General features: G+C 35.1%; 2 protein-coding genes across 3 annotated transcripts in view; one reads left to right on the top strand and one right to left on the bottom strand.

Annotated features, from left to right (window-relative positions):
• The window catches only part of LOC106662779, a 32780-nt gene extending 16767 nt beyond the window's left edge, over positions 1 to 16013 (top strand). The window contains exons 3-6 of the mRNA XM_014387097.2: positions 4561 to 4763; positions 7028 to 7282; positions 12277 to 12571; positions 14550 to 16013. Of these exons, the coding sequence (XP_014242583.1) occupies positions 4561 to 4763; positions 7028 to 7282; positions 12277 to 12571; positions 14550 to 14849 (1053 nt within the window). The 3' untranslated portion in view covers positions 14850 to 16013. The remainder of the gene's footprint in view (positions 1 to 4560; positions 4764 to 7027; positions 7283 to 12276; positions 12572 to 14549) is intronic.
• Positions 1 to 20863, bottom strand: part of LOC106662781 (UPF0769 protein C21orf59) — a 150341-nt gene that overhangs the window by 125327 nt on the left and 4151 nt on the right. The window lies entirely within an intron of this gene.

The raw sequence follows: 20863 nt of genomic DNA, 5'->3' as shown, positions 1-20863 counted from the left end.
AACAATTTTTTATCGTGCCAACGTTTCGATCTTTATTGAGATCATCTTCAGGGCCTGGGATTTACAAACACTGTTTACATTTTACAAATACATGCTCATATGACCTAGACATAGACCTGCTAATCATGTCTTAGTTAAACCTTCAAACGGATAAAAGTAAGTTAACTGTGAGAGTTCCTCTTCGGGTTTAAGGGGTATGTTGGCCTGTGAATCGCATCATGGCTTCAACCTATCTTCAGTGATTTGTCTGTAATTTAGACAGTCGTGTCCATGTTATTTGTTTACAATTGTTTACGGGTATTCAACGGCAAATCAACCATCCGACCGACTAGAGTTGAACAACCCAGTTCAGCCTACTTTGAATTGTTAGAAAATTGACGTACAACTGGTAATCAACATAAAGTTTACTCAATTAATTAATCTTTATGTAAGGTAATTAATTGAAAGAGGTTATGTGGTCAATCAGACCAAGAAGTCAAATGGATAAATTTTATTGATCTAACACTGAACCTGACGAGAAGACAAACGCGCCTGAACGAACAAAACAGCAAGCATAGGCAGGTTAAAAGGTTAAACCACAAAACGAAATGGTCAATGTTGAGTTCCAAATTCGTCTTTTTTACTTTACAAGTAGAAACTCGATATAAAAACAACCAAGGCCGATCGCAGAGTAATACGGTGTTCGATGATGTACTGCCTGTTCATAAGGCATAATTTTGAATTTTGAAAATTTGTAATGGCGATGAAGCCCCTTCGGGAAGACTAAACAAAAAACAACAAACCGCAGCTAAGATTTAATTAAATTTTATCCCCGCTAAACCACATTCTGAGATAATCTTCAATTATCATCACCTTGTATTAAATATGAAAATTAATAGACAAATAGATACCACACAGTCAATAAGTTTCATTCGTTTATCTGCAGCTGATAACTTTCCGCCTAAAAACACATCTTTCTGGATGCAGTTATCATTTGAAAGGTCCTTGGATAAAAACTATGAGAGTTTCATTTTATCTGATTTTGATATTTATGGCTATATGTTAGCTCAACGGATGTAGTTTTTAAGATAACTGCTTATAAAAGGGGAAAGTAATGCGATTCCTTCAGATAAAAATTATGAAGCTAATATTGCTAGCTAAGTTTCAAGAAAACTAGAAACTTTGTGTTTTGTGGTCTATAAAATCTACATCGCTCCGACCGCCGAACGGCTGCTCTAGACACTAGACACTCATTGTTTTTTCCCTGGACTCATCATTTGCTATGAAAAAGAGTCCATGTACAATAATTTAGATTATATTAATGACTTTCCTCAGCTGTAACTAGCAAATTGTCTAAGCTGGCCTCCACAAAAAAAAACGTTTTACTCGCTATTTTCGGACGTGCCACTGTATCGAACCTCTAGATCGAACAATCACAGAAGGGCTGTGTTTGTTTAAATAGGACCTGATCTAATATCGCACAATCAGTCAAAAGTTTTGATTTGGTCGTCTCCGATCGCCATGGTCTGCCTATCCTGATTAAGATCTCTCAAACATCGATACGATCAGTGGCTGACATTGGTGTTATTTAGTCAATCGTGTCCTTCTGTCAAATTTTTAAGATTTTAAAGAGTAGGCATTTTAAGAAGAGCGAACCAACTAGAATAAGCGTACTAGAATGGTAGGAAACTGACCAAACTATAGTTTTACAACGGCACCCAAGTCAACCAAATATCTCAACCATACGCACACATACAAAGCAAATAAAAGGCGAACAATTTTTCATATGCCCGTATTTCTTCCTTTATGCTAACAACTTTTTCTACGTATCAAAACCACAAAGGTCGCAGTAAAATAACATTGTTAAGATGGTTAAACAGTAAATTAGATTAGCAATTAAATGTTTTGGATAATTTTTACCATACACAAGCCTTCATCTAAAAATAGTGATGTGCCAAAATACAAGCAAAACTATAAAATAAAGTTTGGGAGATTTTTACCATATGCACCCCCTCATCTAAAATAGTGATGTGCCAAAATACAAACAAAACTATAAAATACAGTTTGGGAAAATTTTACTATACATAAGCCCTCCTCTTAAAAATGGCGATGTGCCAAAATGCAACCCAAACCATAAAACAAGGTTTGGGAGATTTTTTACTATGCACAAGCCTTTCTCTAAACGCCGACCAAACTATAAAATTTAAAATAACTTGAAAATTTTGGAAATGTTACGGCTAAATTTTAGCAGGAACCTTTTATTGACATGATGATTATTCCAATAACAATTGGAAGAATAATAGATGAAATACCTCAATAAAAACCACTGCTTGAGTGCCATGGGAGCTCCAGGCTTAAAATTACTAAAGAAAGAAAAAAACTTAAGGTTGCTAGGCGTTTAAATGGGGCTATCATGTTTTAAGGATTCTAGAAGTTCTATACATGAACTTTTTCATATTATGGTCACCTTTAGAAAGCCATGAAGGTCGGGGTAATTAGCCCAGTCTGATCTTAACGACTGATACTGTCGTTAATTGACACTGCGATCAACAAAGCAGCAGGCAACAAACAAGACACCTAGACGATCTTTTACTCTTCGAATTTTTAATATGTAAATAATATTGTTGTACGAAATGACAATCGTGTAAAATTTGGTCCCGATCAATAGTCTTAAAAAAGTGTAGATATGAAACTCGATTCGCGGTTTTCGCGGGGCAAGCAGCACATATTTCGACAGGCTCATAACGGGTAAAAAGTGGTGTAACGGGATAGCAATTTGCCGGATGAGTAGTGCCCCCTTTTCTTATGGTGGCCAAATTAGATTCCCCCTCACCGAGAACTTAATACACTAAGCTTTCTATTCGAATTACCTGAAGATAGTCAATTGCGCCCGTAAGAGACGCGCCCAATTATTTTGAGCCCTTCCAATACCAACTGATCGTTTTTCATTAGAAAAATGACGTGCCAGTTTCGATAAATGTTTACGGAGGGCATGCCGGCCACGAGAGGAATTTAATATAAATAACTCGCCCCTCGCCGTGGACTTCGCATATCAACATTCAAAAAGGAAGCAATAAAGCTTTTGTGTTAATTCTTCTTATGGTAAGAACATCGCAAACGATTCGTTCCTAAACGTACAGAAAGAAATCGTATCGCCATTAATTTTTGCATTTATTTATTTTATAACTGCATGCGAAATGCAACAAGCAAAAATTATGGTATATAATATTCGTCATTTCTATAAGCAATTCTCGCCGTTCGTCCGGCGGAAGGACATATCAAACGGGTTCAGTTTGGTTAAAACCGCGATCGATCCCGGGGCGTTAACTCAGCCGAAAATATACGCTAAACTGTTACTTCTTTAATAAATAATAATACACAAACTGTTATTTCTGACTTGTGCTGAATTTATAATGTTCTCCAAGCACGAGAGGAGGAGAAAACAGTCAGGCAAATTCCGTCCTAAAATGTGTAAAACGTAAATTACATTATTTTAGGGTCAATCGTAACTATAACTGTAAATATCCAACTAACTCCACCTATTGTCTCATCCTGAAGATCCTCTCGGATTGATCAAACTTGCCCAACAGTGCACTTAAACATCAAGGTAATACCACCATCCAACAAGATTCGCTACCTTGAGCTTTACTTATGTAGCAGACTTATAGAACCCACATACGAAATTAAAACAATAAGAACTTAAGAAAAGATATAGACTACTCAGACAACTTGGACCAAAATCGACACTAACCACAGGTGACAAAACACTCAACAGACCGAATTGGCCTTACAGAGTTGAATTGTGGGGCTCCTCCAACATGCAACGAATCAATCCTTTCACCGAAAAATTCTCCGCCGTATCCTCAATGCTTCTCCGTCACCATCAAATGATCGATAAAGAAATTAAAATCCCATTCGTTAAGAATCTGGTCCGAAGACGCTTCCTTAGTGTTCACTCTAAACTAACCCTCCACCTTAACCCACTGGCTCAAGCCCTTTCTTTAACGTCCCAGACATATCATCCTCCACGCCGTCTAAAACAACGACGGCCTCTAGACCTCCTTATATGAACCCTCCCAACTAAGCGAAAAGAGTTCCAGCACTGGTTGGTTTCGCTCCCCATTGCCTCATAGTCTCACTGATCTGACAGATATCTAACCATACTATTTGATCAATGTATATTTATTGTGTTCAGATAGCAATGAAAACTATAAATATTTACAATATGTACTCAGTATTTTTTTCTTTTCAAATGTTAATTACTAATTACGACTTTGGCAGCAATCAATGATTAGTATTGATTACAATTCTGAGATTTTCTCGTATGGTCTACAACTCTACACTATGAAGAGCGTTTTGGTCGCCTATTTTCATTGTTTTGTTCAGTTAGTCACGTTTTGGCTTCTTTTGTAAGATTAGAATTAGATATAATAAAATTCAAAAGGGGGGCGTTTCTAGGACAGTCGGCCTGGGATGGTCGATACGCGTCCGGAATAATTAGCATAGCGGCGACATGCAACCGGACAGCACAATGCTCATTAAAAATTTATCTTTGAAATCCGTTTGTTATTCTTTTTTCAGGCGAAGCCGGAAAAAGTTAAGCGCTACAATTGCAATCTGGACAACGAGTGTGCGACGCTGACCGGCGTCTTCAACTGTTCCCTCGGACATTGCGCCAACATGTCAGAGTTGTTTCTGTGTCATAACCACGCTGACGGGATTGTCGTCGATAGCGACAAAGACAACCTTAAGCTGAACGGTTTCTTCGAGTGCTACCACTCCAGGTAGCTTGTTCAACAAACTTCACATTTAGAGTAGGCACTTTTGACATTCTGCTACTATTCAAGCTGCAGTTTTTCTCCTCATCCTGTAGTTTAATAATTGAATATATTTAATATTTCGTTAAGAATTTATTTTCAGAAGAACCCTACAGACAAGGGGGTAACAAAAGAAGGTACAGGGGTCCCACAATTATGTGCCCAAAACCCATGAGTTAGTTTAGTAGTATATTTCATGGAAGGTCATCGCAGTTGAGAGATGTACTCAATTCAATTTGAAAAGAGAACAGAATAACCAAACTAACTTTCATGTCATACAGACAAGCAGCACTGAAATCGAATATTTCCAGTTTTGAACTGATGCTTAATTGCCAAATCAAGCTAAAAAGGTTAGGTATACAAAACCAAATATCTACCGGTAATCAGGACATCCAGTAATATAGGATAACAGAGTAGCAAGGAAAGGGCCACGCCGCTAGATCCACGCCATCAGAGAATTTATCTTAGAAGGGAAGACAACGTGGTAATGCAGATAAAATGAGAATTTTTTTGGGAAAGGACACAAGCAATCCAATAACCCCGTTTACTAGAAATGGAAAATTAACTACAGTATGCATCTGCTGAGGAGATTCGTTATTTCCGCTTCCGGACTTGACGGGGCACTGCAGATTCAATGGATACCTGAGAAAGAGAGGCATCAACCACATGACGTGTACTACTCCAGATGCAGAGGCCTAACACACCTAATATCGGATTGTGATGCTATACTACTATCTAGGTTCAAGTGTTTTGCGACCTAAATTGTGGACATATAATCCGATAATCCATTTCCTTGATGAATTAGGGCTCACAGAGGTATTAAAAATACAGAACAAGGGATGGTATGGTATGGTATAAAAGGATACTAGGAAGTGGGGTTTGTGCTCCCCAGGCACGCCTTTTGGCTTTTTGTACCTTCCTAGTTCCCTAGTTCAGTGCAATAGACTATATACTTCTCCTTAGAAGTATCAGATCACTGTCGCTGCTGCAATTTGATTCCTTAAGTTTTTTTCCGTACGTTAGGTTACATCTCCATTGAGCTGTTGGTTCGCATTCGAAGATGATGTGGGTGGCTGTTTCCTTCTCCTCATCACATAATCTGCAAATGGGATCATCGCTGTATATGCCCATGTTGTGTATATGTTTTCTCAGATGTCAGTGAGCGGTTAATACTCCTGCCACTCCTGAGTTTGGCCCTGTCCACTTGCAGCAATGATTTTGCCAGTCTTGGTGAGGGTTGTTTCATCATACGTTTACTATGTCTAGCGCCAGTAGAGTTTATCCACTTCTCTTTTTTTTGGATCCATTCTGCGATGGAGGATTCTGTATTTGTTTTCGTTATTCCAAGTATAGGTTCGGGGACTATGTATGGTCTTCCTAGATCCTCCTCTGGCCAGACTGTCTGCTTTCTCCTTAACAAAAATTCCCCTGTGCCCTGGCACCCAAGGTGGTTGTTGTGTTTACCTAGGTTTTGGAGATTTTGGATACATTCACTGACTAGTTTTGATGTAATTCTTTTACATGCCAATGCTTTAATAGCTGCTTGGCTGTCTGATCTTATGAGGATTTTTTTGTCAGTGTAACCTCTTTTAAGATTTTCCAGGACACAAGCGTTGATGGCACGTATTTCTGCTTGAAAGACCGAAGTATACTTCCCTAATGAGTTTGATTGCTCATGTTTTGGGCTTGTACAGAAAATGCCTGATCCGGTTCCTTCATTTGTTTTGGAGCCATTTGTATACCATATCATTGTATCTGATGCTCTCCTTTATAGTCAGTTGAGACATTGTAGGAAGTTGTGAAGAATGTTATGATGAATGGGATCATATAGTCAGTCCCCATTTCTAATAATGGTTGTCTGATTTTTTTATTATGGTTGTATGCCCGAATTGTTTAGTTCCTATCCAATTTAATTGTTTCTGGAACCTAAGTGAGCTTCTCCTTGTATAAATATTTCCAGTGGAGGTAGATTTAGCAGAGTTTCTAATGCATTTGTAGGTTGTTCTCACCTATAGCATAGGTTTGATAGTCTGTATATGCTGCCTAATGTTTGGGTAACTACTTTTTGTTGAGCTTTGGTCCAACAGATTTAGTGATTCATAGGCTATTCTGGTCCTTATTGAACAAGGGATGCAATAGCACTTAATGGGGCAATATCCTTATTATCACTTAATCTATTTTATATTTTATAACTGTGTTTCATTTCTTATTGCTTAAGTAATCATTTTCAGGTGTACAAAATACAGGAAAAATCTCAACTGCGACAGGTACTGCAGCAAGATCACAACCACTTCCATGAACGTGTACCTACAGTCGGGTGACAACGTGTTCACCGGAGAGTGTGATAGGGTTGTGGCTTTTAACGAAGTCAATGGAAACGAACCCGGTGTGGTGTTGGAAGATCCAAAGGAGATATGGACCAGTAGAGACAATCGGACTCTATTCGCTTCTTGCGATATGATCGTAAAGAATGAATCTTCGTTAATGTAAGCTTTCTTGTAGACTAAACGTTATTATACTTAGGTTGAAATAAAGTAAAGACTAGAAGCTTTTAGAAATGACAATCTTTTCACGCATACATATATCGAATACCCCATCGGTCATAAAAGTGAGTGGGGGGCTGAAATGACTTCATTGTTGGTGCTCCCCCCCTCAAAAAAAATAATATAATAAAAGCATAGCTAGACTTCTATTTACGCTTGTCTTGAGAATCGCGAGCAAATAAATCCCATGTCCAAGAAAAAGGCTCAGTCAAATTCAAGTCAGATTAAAAAAAAAAGTCATTCCCCTTCCTAATGACAAAAATTAAATGAAATATCATAGAAACTGTCCACATAAATTAAACCAATTAAGGAACACCATATCTATGTTATATAGCTGGATAACGACGTTTTAAAATTCCTTCGATTCGAGAAAGTAAAAAAAAAGTACAAACTCAACAAAACATCACAGCACTAATGGCCTGAGTAATCAATCACAAATGTTTCATGAAATCTCAGGCTATAATTCACCAATAGATTTTTTCGAAGTTTTCCGTTTACAGATTAGCCATCAGGCAGAATATAAAACAACCGACGCTGATAATGAGCTCAAAATGTGACATGAAACAAAAAATTTGCCTTAACAAACGATATTTGTGGTATTTATTGGAACAATATACTATTTTATAACTTACGCATAGGTGGTAAATATGACAATTTAATAGTGACGTACCTGCAACAGAAAAAATGATTTAAGTGAATAAAGATAAAAAGTAGATAAATATTTAAGTTCATTTAAAGTACATTTTAAAAAAAAGATTTCTGAGCCATGGCCCACGTATCTGTCGGGCATGTAGAGAAAAATTCTCGGTGTGTCCCATTAATTGAAGGTTGCCATTCGTTTCCTCAACATAGAGAACGTGAGTAATACCACCGATATGAGAACTGTGCTTAAGTACTGCAATAAGTATGTGGATCCGCTGTTCGATTTTTCGGGAAAACAGTGATGTTTTATTGTACTGATATGTGTTGTTTTGTGTACTATAAGTGTACGTTGACAGTGAAGGCATTTATTGATGTGAATGTGTAGTGTGATATGGTTTATGGCGGAATATTCAGTACCCCATCGGCCCATAATTCATAATATGTTCACAGCATATAATAGGTGTAAATGGTGATGAAGATATCAAGTACTATCATAAATGACAAAATGGTATGTAAATAGGAAGTTATGTATTTAAGATTCAGTAAGAAGTGAATGGGCTTGGATCTGGATACCGATTGTATATGATATTGTTGAATGTTCAAAAATGTTAGTCTCCACCCAAATTATTTGTTTCTGGAGTCTGTATGAGCTTTTCTTAGGTTCTCTTTAAATACGTTTCACAACTTCTTTTAAAGCATTATCATGTAAAAATCTCCAACACCTGAGAAAACGCAACGATCTTATGACACAAATGATGACAAAAAGGAATTTTCTGTAACGAAAAGAAAGACAATCTTTGTCAAGAGGAGAATCTGCAAAACCATACACAGGTACAAACACCATACACCATACTCCATTTCACAATGGATAAAAAAGACAAAAGGAGAAGTAGAATAGTAAGCTATGTTAAAATAGCCTTCACCAAAAACTGGCTAACTTATTATACTTGGAGAAAGCTAAACTCAGAGGAATGATGAGTGATAGACACCAGTCACTGGCATCTGAGAAATCACATACATAACACGGGTATATTCGATAATTACCATATTTTAAGTTAGGCAATGAGAAGAAAAAGCCGCCCTGACATATTCGAATTTGAACTGCTCAATGGAGACACAACCCGAGATATTAAAAAAAAAATCTTAAAAGAAGGATCGAGTCAATTGAATTGAACTAATGAACCAGGAAAAGTTCAATACAACAAGACATAAAAGCTGCAGTGCTCAAGAGATATAAAATCCCACTTCCTATATTTCCATTAATATTATCAACAACTTTTATAAAGTAGTACATTTAGGTCGTTATCGAAGGTTATTTTTATTAAAAAACCCAAAAAGCCTGCCGAGAATCCCTCAAGTTATAGACCCATTAGCCTGTTGAGTGCACTTAGTAAGATATTCGAAAAGTGCATTCAGCACCGTCTTTACCTACACATTAATGCTAATAGCATTATCATAGATGAGCTTTAGACCGGGCCTCTCTACGGCCACCCAACTCACTCGCGTAGTAGATCATTGACCAACATGTTCAACAACAAAAAACATACTGGGATGGTCCTCTTAGACATGGAGAAGGCCTTTGATTCGGTCTGGCAGGACGTATAGTATACAGGCTCATTGAAATGAATTTCCCTGGATATCTTACAAAAGTTGCCATGGCCTACTTAAAAAACCGTTGTTTCCGTGTTTCCCTAAACAATGAAACTTCCAGACCTTTCCCAATTGCCGCCGGAGTTCCCCAAGGTTCAATCCTAGGGCCATGCTTGTTCCTCCTTTTTATAAATCCACTCCCCTCACTGAGAAATTGCAAAATTGCGCTTTATGCGGGTGACATTGCTGTCTATTGTTCATCCTGGAGGCCTAAGACAATTGTGAAAAGATTAAATGACAGCATAACCAGGATTTGCAGGTTTTGTCACCGCTGAAAACTTAGTCCCGAAAACTGAGGCCATATTTTTCACAAAACGACGCCCAATATTCAAGGAAACCATTTCCATTCACGGACACAAAATAGAATGGCGTGAGGGGGTAAAGTACTTGGGTTTAACTCTGGACCGAAAACTTAACTTCTCTCGGCATATAAACAATATAGTAACGAAAGGTAAAATAGCTATAAAAGCCTTATTTCCGCTGATGGCCCGAGAGAGTGGAATGAGCTTTGAAAATAAACTAATTATATATAAAGTAGCTATTAAACCTATGCTGGTGTATGCTTGCCCAGCATGGAGTTACACGTGCGAATCGAACATCAAAAAACTGCAAGTGGTCCAAAATAAATTTCTAAGGTTTATAACCTCACTACCTCGATACACCAGAATTGGCCTCCTCCATGAGAAAGTGGGAGTGGAGTATATTAATTCCGAATTAAAACGTCTGTCCAGGAATTTTTTTATGGGTCTCTCCTCCAGCAAGAACACTACTTGTAGGGATATAGGAGTGTATGATGTGAACTTTCCATGGAAACATAGAAGGATTAAGCACAATACATAAATTTAGGATCTGTGATATATTTATTGTTTCCTCTAGAGCTGTGATACTATAAAAAATTTGTGATAATTCAATTACCCGTGTAGCATTATTCTTGTTATTCTCATTTATTTATTTATAATTTTGTTAACACATTTTTGTTAATTCATTTGTTAATTGTTATCCTATTTGATACCTAGTGGGTTTTTAAAAAGATTTTTCCCACTATTTTCTTGTTTGATTAATTAAAAATAATAACAAACTAGGACTAGGTGCGTTGATAGGAAAAAGTTTTGAAATAGGACGTAAAAGTGCCCCGCCACTTCCCCTGCTTAATGAATGTTATGTAACACAATGTATAAGTATTTTTTTAATAAATGTTTATTCATTAAAAAAAAAAAAAGGGGCGATTGTAAACTTAGAACGGGCCGTTTCTGATGGATCTAAAGATACGTGATTATAGTCTCTGGATTCTGCGGAGATTACAAAGTTTGACTGAAACCCATAGTACTATGCCGTTTGTCTATACTGGTTTCAGTGATGATTTGTATTATTGTCGAGGGAGAGTTTAGTCTGTTGTCTAATAGTATTTTAAATAATCGGTATCGCCGGTTCAATTCTATCCTTTTAGGTCGTGCATGGGGATTCCAAGTCGGTTTCTTAACTAGGCACAACCCTTACGGATTACATTTTCAGCGAGAAGTGGGGTGAGGTATTCGACGGAGCGTGAATGTTATGATTTGGGACTTTTGGGTTTTTTGTTTGATTCGCCATTTGTGAACCATTGCTTGTAAGGTTCGGTGAGCTACGAAAAAAAGGAGTTGTAAAATAGAATTGCAGTGTCATCAGCGTATGTTAGGATAGTGGTCGGGGTGAGAAGAATAATCAGCAGTATATAGTGAATACAGTAGCGGGCCAAGGACGCTACCCTGAGGGGCTCCCTTGTCAACCCTGTTCAAAGGAGAGTGGGAGAATCCGACCCATACTCTCCAATCAGGTTGAACGTAAGACTGAATGTAGGATGCCATATAAAACGTTTCATTAGAAAGACTTAGACATTAGACACTTATATGATGATATATCGTTAATGAAAGTAAATAACAGAAAGCTAGTGGTTTTTTACTAATAGGGATGGGCAATCCACAGTTTTTGACAGATTCATCAATCCAGTATAATTTGGCAAATAAATCTGTTCATTCCACGCACTTTTTTATGTCTGCTACATTTATAGTCGTCCCATTAAGGAGCAGAGTCTGTTTGAATTATAACGGATAATGATGATCATTTGGAACGTTTATCGTCCGTCCAGTCTGATGGAGACGTCGCGCCGTTAAAGAACGCGGCATACGGCCGGAGCCAAAATATCGCTCAATCCACGTCAAATAATACATTCTCCACATTACAGGACTGTCCCCCCTCCCCCACATCCTTGAAAATCGATGAACTCCAGGGAGTTCTTTTGACAGGGCTAATGGCAAAGTTTATGGACCATTAGCAAAGTGAATTAAGTACATCCATGATTATATATATATATCCGAGGAAAATTACCATCAAGAGTATTGCATTAGTAAATATTGCCTGTTGTTACCCAACACAGCGTTCCCAGTCGCTGGGGAATTTCTCTGATTTGGACGAAACCTATCTAAAAAATAGACATTAAATTTCCCAAGATAATCTTTGTTATTTTAAAAAAATCAATGGTCTGATGATCATACTAATTACTTATATATATNTATATATATATATATATATATCGCCCGGTTACCTAAACTATATAACTCTTAAGAAAACTTCCGAAGTACGGTTGATAAATGATTTCTTGTTTATAGAGCAACTGATTGCATAAATGGAACTGAAGTCGGTGATAACACAATCCCGCGTCCTTTCATGAACTTCACGACGTTCTGGAAAATCGTGGAAAACAGCACTACGGAGGTCGACCCAACTCACAAGTTCCTGCCACCGCAGCACGTCCTCACCATCTACAACTACTCGCGCCTGTATATAAACATTGAAGGATGCGTCAATACGCTGATGGGCGAATGCGCCGAGTTCGTCGACACCCACGGGAACGACGGCGACAATAAGACCGCCCAAAGCAGGTTTCCCTGTTTCTACAGAAAGGTGAATAATATTTGATCATCTAATCGAAAACCTGTCGAATATAAAATATTTTTGTCGATAGAAGTACCAAACACATGTTGTGCAGTTTCCACAGTGCTGGAAACTTTACCCTTATTTTCATTAATCATGGGCTTAACTAGAGAGCCTTTAGAAATGATAAATGGTGGAGTGACTATTTTGTTCAATCTTTTCGAAAAGATTGTCCCTACTCAGTTAGCGTGTTCAACGATCCCGATTTCAAGCTTACAGCTAGCTCATTATCAGGTTGAAGGAATTTACAACCACGTCTCTCGGCACGACTGCTTTTTTCCTGGTTTTTACTGCCGCTCAATTTTGAACGTGCAGTAATTATAACACAATTAAATATTATATTAATAAATACTGTAAAAAAATTATTATAAATTAGTGATTCATTTGTATGTTTTTATTTATTAATTTAAAAAAATTAAATTAAAATGATACTATAATAATATATTAGTAAATTATGATAAAATTAAATAATAAAAATTAAAAAAATTAATTTGATTAATAATATTATTTAGAAACATAGTTAAAATAGGAGGTAAATCAAAATCTATTATATTAGTAATATATTTATCTCCATGTTCGATTTTACTTTTTTTAATTTCAAATTCTCAAACCAATCTGGTTTGTGTAACACTGTTGAATTTATATTTAAATAGAAATTGTGTTTAATCCTTTTTTTAAAAGTTTTTAAAAAAATTCATAATTTCTAGAAATTGTGTTTTGTTTATTTCAGATGGTGCTTAAATTCCGAAAATTTGTTCGATTTAGGCAAGTGTTCTTTAAATCTCGTTTTAATTTATCTACCGCTTTGTCCTATATATTTAATGTCGCAACCATTTCAATTAAGTTGGTAAAACTTCCATTAACTATATAACTATATAAAGCTAAATATATAAAAGAATTTACAAACTATTAAAGCCTTGACAAAAAAACAATGGATACCAAGAAATATTTACTGATAAGTTGCTAGTTAAAAGAATAAAAATAACTTTAAAAGAAGCAACAATGGGACTCAACCACCCCACCAAAAATGAATCATTAGGTTTTCGTTGTTTGCCGTATATTGGTGAACTATGAGAAAAAGTAGGTCAAATTCTTAAACAAGAAGGTTTTAGAACAGCTTTTAGAGTTACGTGTTCACTTGGAAACATCCTCTCAAAACCTTGGAAAAAAGCGGGGCTTACCAACTTAATTGAAATGATTGCGACATTAAATATACAGGACAAAGCGGTAGAGAAATAAAAACGAGAGTTAAGGAACACTTGGCTAAATCGAACAAATTTTCAGAATTTAAGGACCATCTAAAAGAAACAAAACACAATTTCAATATAAATTTAAACAGTTTAAAGTTTCAACGAAGGGAGGGAACTAGATTGGTTTGAGAAATTTAAAATTAAAAAATGTAAAATTGAACATAAATGCATTAATAATATTATAGATTTTGATTTACTATTTTAAATATGTACCTAAATAATATTAGACGTACAAATTAATTAATTTAATGTTTATTATTTAATTTTATCATTAATTTACTAATCTATCGTGTTTATTTTAATTTTTTTAATTAAAATAAAAACATACAAATCACTAATTTATAATTATTTTCTTACAGTATTTATTAATATAATATTTAATTGTGTTATAATTCCCGCTTTTCGCACGTTCAAAATTGAGCAGTATTAAAAACCAGCTTCTCATTGGAACGTCGCGTTGGCAGGGGCTCAGCGGGGGGATCACGTTTACAATTCATGTCGAGAGACATGGTTGTAAATTCCTTCAACCTGATGATGAGCTATAAGCATGAAATCCGGATCGGTGAAAACAGCTAACTGTGAGTAGGAACTGTCTTTTTAAAAAGAGGGGGGCCATTATTAAAATTTATGATCAAAATGGACCTTGGTAATATAACGGTATCGTGGGACGGATGAAAAGTTTTTTGTTTCTGTTTCAGAACGACCCTTTCATGGTGGTAGCGAGGTTCGATTTGAAAAAAACCTGGCTCGAGCTGATGGTAGCCATTTTCGTCCCCTCGACCCTCTTCGTCGTCTCCTTCATCACCCTGATCGTCATCGGACATTCCGTGTACGTCGGGGACGACGCGAAGATGCGGTGCATGATTTGCAGAAGGAAAAAGAAAAAGAAGACGACCGAGGAGATCAACGCCGAGATGGACCTCGTCATGGACGGGATAATCGAGAGGACCAACGCTATGGCCGATTCGCCCGAAGGCGTGGCCGTCACCTCGACCTGAAAACCTTTAAAAATAGAGAAAAATCTATGTTGTTGATGTTCTTGTTAATCAAAACTTCGTGCATTCTCGGTGACTCTTTTCAGCAAATATTGCTAAGTTGTACGGCAAATGGGAAACAACAAGTTTTTGTGATGACTAGACCTTGGGGAATCCTACCGGAGTCGTATCGATCCAAGAATGATTTAGTGGAGTAAAAAAGAGACTTATTATATTATCCTTCAAATTTTTGTTTCACTTTTTAATTAAATATTACATTTATTCTTTTCTTGACGATCTGACAATATTCTATAGACCTTGATAGCCACACAAGACAAATTAAGCCAACTCTACACAAAAGTGATTATATTGAGTAATCAGTTATCGACGGAAGTGGATTTGTTAACATCTCCAATTTTAAAATGCTTGTATTACGCTGTGTCCAATGCACAATTACTTTTAAAATGGATAAACCTTTTTGATTAGTGCTACTGGCTGATTTAATACATGTTACATATTCCCAATAGAAAGCTTGAAAAGTTGATGAAAGTCGACGACAACTGTATACTGTTAAGGTCGGCACGTGACTGGTTTAGATTTGGCCATAAGAAACAATATTGGATTAAAACTTGGATTTTTCTATTTCAAAACAGTCTAATTTTCACCTTACAGTCCAAAAACAAAATGTTTCCCCTGAGTACATAATGTTTAAAAAATTACCGTTTTTACAAAAAAAATAAATATACTTGCAAAAATCAAAAGAAGAAATTGACAGGGCTTTTATCTTAAGTAGTGAAAAAGTTAAAGCCCTTAGCAATCACATTTATCCATTGGATACCTACTACTGATATATATTTTTCATGCGACTTCATTGAGAATTACCAAAATATTTATTAAATTCCAATGTCTCTTTCAGATTTGAAACTTAACTGATATTATAAACAAAATGGCCTCCAAAAAAAAACTTAAGTACAAATAATTGAGTATTATTTAAATTTGAATTGTTGCATACAGAGAATGCTCTGAAGCTGGCTTGTTTTCAATTAGAAACGACATGAAAACTTGATTTCAATGTTGTAACAATGTGCCTTTGTTTTATAAGTGTTATGTTTAAGCTTCAATATCCTGTATTTATGATTTTGTGTATCTCTGTTTTTAAAAATATAGATGTATATACAGGTGTCAGATTTTATTTTGCTTGATGTAAACAACTACATATCGAGTGACAAAAAGCAAGGGGGTTGCCTTTTATCTCTGCTTAGACAATGACATAAAAACCTCACACACGTTGTCCATAATGGCACGTCTCAAGTTTTATGGAGACTTCAATGCGATTTTATAAAGAGAAAGGTACTATACACTTATTTTTAAAGCAAAAAAAAAACTTTTTCTGTGTGGTGATTAATGACCGTTAGTAAATGATTATTTGGAGATCATGAGATGCGGTCTGGTGTGACGTAGGTTTAGAAAAACGTTTTCTTTATCGTGCCAACGTTTCGATCTTTATTGAGATCATCTTCAGCGCCTGGGAATTATAAACATTGCTTAAATTATACCAATACATGAAGGATGTGAAAAAATGAATTTATATAATGCTAGAAATTTTGGACTCAATCAAAGCGTTTGTTTTCTGTGTAGATGTGTCATTATTGTGTGTCGTGTTGAGAGTGCCAGTGAGATATTGATGTTTTATGTTTATACGTTGGATTTTGAAGGAGAAGAGAAGGAAGTATGGATCGAAAAATCATTTTTATATGGGGAGTCGGCTTCTTTGAGATGAATGAAGCCGACAATGGGAAAGAATGGGTAATGGTTCGGCCTGATCATCCTTTCAGGATTATATAGTCGGAGAAAATTAGGGAAAGGAAAGCCAAATTGTTGAAGAATAAGACTTTGTAGAAATGTGTGATGTGAGGAATGTAATGATTGTTTTATATGTTTTGTGTGATGTGATGATTATGTAAGTATGTTATTGATATTGAATTTGATTAATGATATTAGCGACTGAGTTTACATGTGTCCGTTCTGTAATTGATGCTGTGTTTATCTCTGTTGATTTAAACCATTTCTAAAAAGTTACGTTTATGTTTGTTTTGTTCTGCGTGTAATATTTTTGGGTTGAAGTCGAAATTGTGTTGGTGTTCAAAATTGCAGTGCTATAGGACTGAAAGAAGACGGCACGGCACATTTAATACTTTCAACTTAGAAATTTACAATTATTTAATTTAAAATACTGATTGTTCAATCATTTATTGTTATAAAATTATTGAAAGTTAATGTCGGTAAAAGCTTTATAAAAAACCCGTTATTTGAATACCCTGAAACTTTTTTTTTCTACGAGGGTTCGCAACAGCAGAGGTCATATCAACCCTCGGGGTGCCGGTGTTTTTGAAAAAAGCCCATTTGTAAGTATGTCGGCCCTTATATCCAGCGGCCCTGCATTCGAACCCGGGACCTTTACCTTACAGTGATGAGCACCGTGTCAACGCCTAAACCGTTGCGGCCACCGACGTCCCTACTCTGAAATTTAGTAGTCGATTCACTTAATAAGATTGATTTTGAAAAAATACTATAGTTTAAGTTTAATATTTTTGCATCATCACTTTTATTCTCTATACCTTCATACCCACAAAGTATCTTTTTTTCACTTCCACCCGATTTTAATAGTCTGAAAGCTAGCTTAACACTATTTCTCAAAACAGAAAAAGAGAAATATGTGTATTTACACATTATGATAATTTACTGTTGATGGCAATGTTGAAATTCTAGTACAATATATTTTCCCATTTTACAAGGATGTCTAATATGTAATATGCATCTACAAAAAGGCAAGAAAAGCCAGCATATCAAGGGCCTGCGAGCTCCTCTGGGATTAAAATTGGAAATAATGAAAAATTTCTGATGAAATCCTTTTCAATGGCTAATATATTGCATTGGTGGAAAAATAACGCAGGTTTTGAAAAGGCAGTCAAAATTATTTTTAATTTTTAAAAAATAGAGAAAATTTATTCGAATTATTTTCCATCACAACCTATACATTTTACGCCATCGTGTAATAAGCGCTTTTATTCCGCTGACATAAAAACCTTTATTTTCACTCACAATAAAATCTTGGGAGGCGTTTTCGGATTCACCGCGTTCTCTATACTCGCTATAAAAATGTTATACCTTAAAAAGTAATCAAAATGCCTAAAAAAGTAGAAGTCTGTAAATTAACAACTTGTTTAAAAATAATTTTATTAATAACTACCTTTTTTATTTATTTTTTTATTTTTGAAGAGTAGGGACTTAAACCAAACAACGTACAACATGGTCTTTTATAGAAATATGTTTATTCAAAACGTTTTCGACCCTTGACACAAGTCCTCATCAGTGTTATTAAAATTTATCTGGTGGACTTCCAAACAATATAGAACCTTTTATTTTTTGAACTATTGTCAAGTAATAAAAATTGACAATTTTCAAATTACTAGAAAAAATTTATACGAAAAGGAACGGCGTTTTGTGGCTACACTTCTGAAACACAGACCGGTGTTGTGGGTTTAGCCTAACCACATATTAAGAATAGCTTTTATTTATGTATTTTTAATTTTTTTAACGACAATTTCGTATAATTTTCGTATAAATACAACATAATTAATTAATAATTAATTAATTCATAAATACATTATAATTACATAATAATTATTTAAACGTTTCTATTAAAATAAAAATAGTCTAACGGAATATGTTTTAAAACAACGTTGCTAGCGTCTTTCTTTGTCATTCTACTGCACAAAATGCTGATTTGTTTAGTTGAAAAAGCATTAATGATTTTTTTCTTACTTAACACAGACAAAAACGTACACGTGAATGTCCTTCATTAAATGCCGATCATTTAGTACTAAATACTATTGAATATGCAACTATTGTAAGTGTCATTTTTGATATAGAATCAATGCTATTATACCTACATCATTAGGAAAATGTCTAGTATTGCACGGTACGGAAAAAAAACAATATCTAGTAAACGATATAGTTAATATCGGCCAAATATGGTTAATTAAAAATGAAGTAGTAGCGAAAGTTTCATTTAGAGAGACTAGAACACGACTACCAAGTGTCGGTTTAAATAAATCGCAATGAAATAAAATGTGACGATTTAAATTAAAGAAATATAAATACATCTAAGCAGCATAAAATACCGCATTCACTGGTTGAAGTTATTTATTTTATTTATTAACCAATGATGTGTAGTAATTCTTTCAGCAAAATCCCTTGACTTTATATAATGCCACACGATGAGAATCGCGAGAATAAAAGATCAAAGATGAAAAGAAAAAATGCAAATCTAAGAAAGAAAGAGCTGCTGATGGCCAATGTAATTATACATGGCGATGCCACACGTTATCAGAATCGCCATATCTAATCTAAATTGGCCATCACCAGCTCTTTCTTTCTTAGATTTGCATTTTTCTTTTTCACCTTCGATCTTTTCTTCTCGCGATTCTCATATCGGGTGACATTCCTACGCGCTCTCTATATGAAGACAAGGAATTTTCATTCTTAATTAACCCACATTTGGCCGATATTAAATATATCGTTCACTAGATATCGGCTTTTTTCATTACCTTGCATTACTAGACATTTCCTAATGATATAGTAATAACTGCATTGATTCTACAATAAAAATGATAAATACTTACAATAGTCCCATATTCAATAGTATTTAATAATAAATGTTATTATAAATATAAATGTTATTCTATTTAAAAAAAATTAATTTCAATAAATACATTTAATTAATTAAATTATTTAAATCTATTTGTTAAAATTATACCAAACTGTCGTTAAAAAAAATAATTAAAAATAAATAAATAGAAGATAATCGAAAGCAAAGCGATAGGCTAAACCCACAATACCCGTCTGTATTTCAGAAGTGTAGCCACTAAGCGCCGTTCTTTTTCGTATAATTTTTTTCTCGAAATTTGAAATTTGTGAGATTTTATTGCTTGACAATAGTTTAAAAAGTCCACCTGATAAATTGTAACAACACTGATGAGTACTCGTGTCAAGGGTCGAAAACGTTATGAGTACATATTTCTATAAAAGATCATGTTGTAAGTGGTTCTGTTGAAGTACCTATACTTCAAAAATGTTTAAAAAGAAAGCAAAAAAATTAGTTATTAATAAAATTATGTTATGCGTAGGAATGCCATCCGATATGAGAATCGGGAATATCTGGGATCCTCCTGTTCTGATTCTTGGTGTAAATAGGTTGTTCTATTGTACATGTAGTACTGACAATTTTGTGTCCCCTAGTGAGTTTTGAGAGTGAATGAATTTATTGGCAAGAATGTGTAGTGTGAGAGGACTGAGGGATAATTATTGAACCGTGGACAGAAAAAAATAGTAACTAAAATAGGTGAGCGTTATGAAAACAGATTAAACAAACATAAAAAACTAAAAGTTTCCTTTTTAAATATTAGGTACTAAGTTTTATTACTGTTTAAGTAAGTTATTTTACTACTTATTACAAGGGTTCACAACAGCAGAGGTCAAATTAACCCTAAGGATGCCGGAATTTTTGAAAAAAGCCCATTTGTAAGTATATCGACGGGGGTACCTTTACATTACAGAGATGAACGCCGTATCGACACCTAAATCATTGTGGCCACCAACGCCCCCTTTTATTACTGTTCTTAGCCAACATTTGACTTATTTAGAAAATATTTTGTATTTATTTCGTACTCGATCTCTTGGGAACCAAATGGAAACCACTTAGGGCCTACAGGTTATATCAGTGATGAGCACCATCAGCACCGTTGCAGCCACCGATGCCTCTCTATCACATTATATTTAATTTTTTATTAAAATTTTTGTTATGTATCATGAAATTTTTTAAAGATCCATTGTCTTTTTTATATTTATAATTTGTGGGTTTTTGAAACAAACTTTTCCATGCTTTTTTAATAAAATTTTTGTTTTATTTTTAAGTTAAATTTTTTGGACATTTCAGGAATTTTCACCCAGGTTCAAATTTTAATCTGCATCTTTTT

This window comes from Cimex lectularius, unplaced genomic scaffold, assembly GCF_000648675.2.
Source record: "Cimex lectularius strain Harlan isolate CLEC.00 unplaced genomic scaffold, Clec_2.1 scaffold45, whole genome shotgun sequence".
NCBI classification, from domain to species: Eukaryota; Metazoa; Arthropoda; class Insecta; order Hemiptera; family Cimicidae; genus Cimex; species Cimex lectularius.
This window is presented reverse-complemented; position numbering and strand designations above follow the sequence as displayed.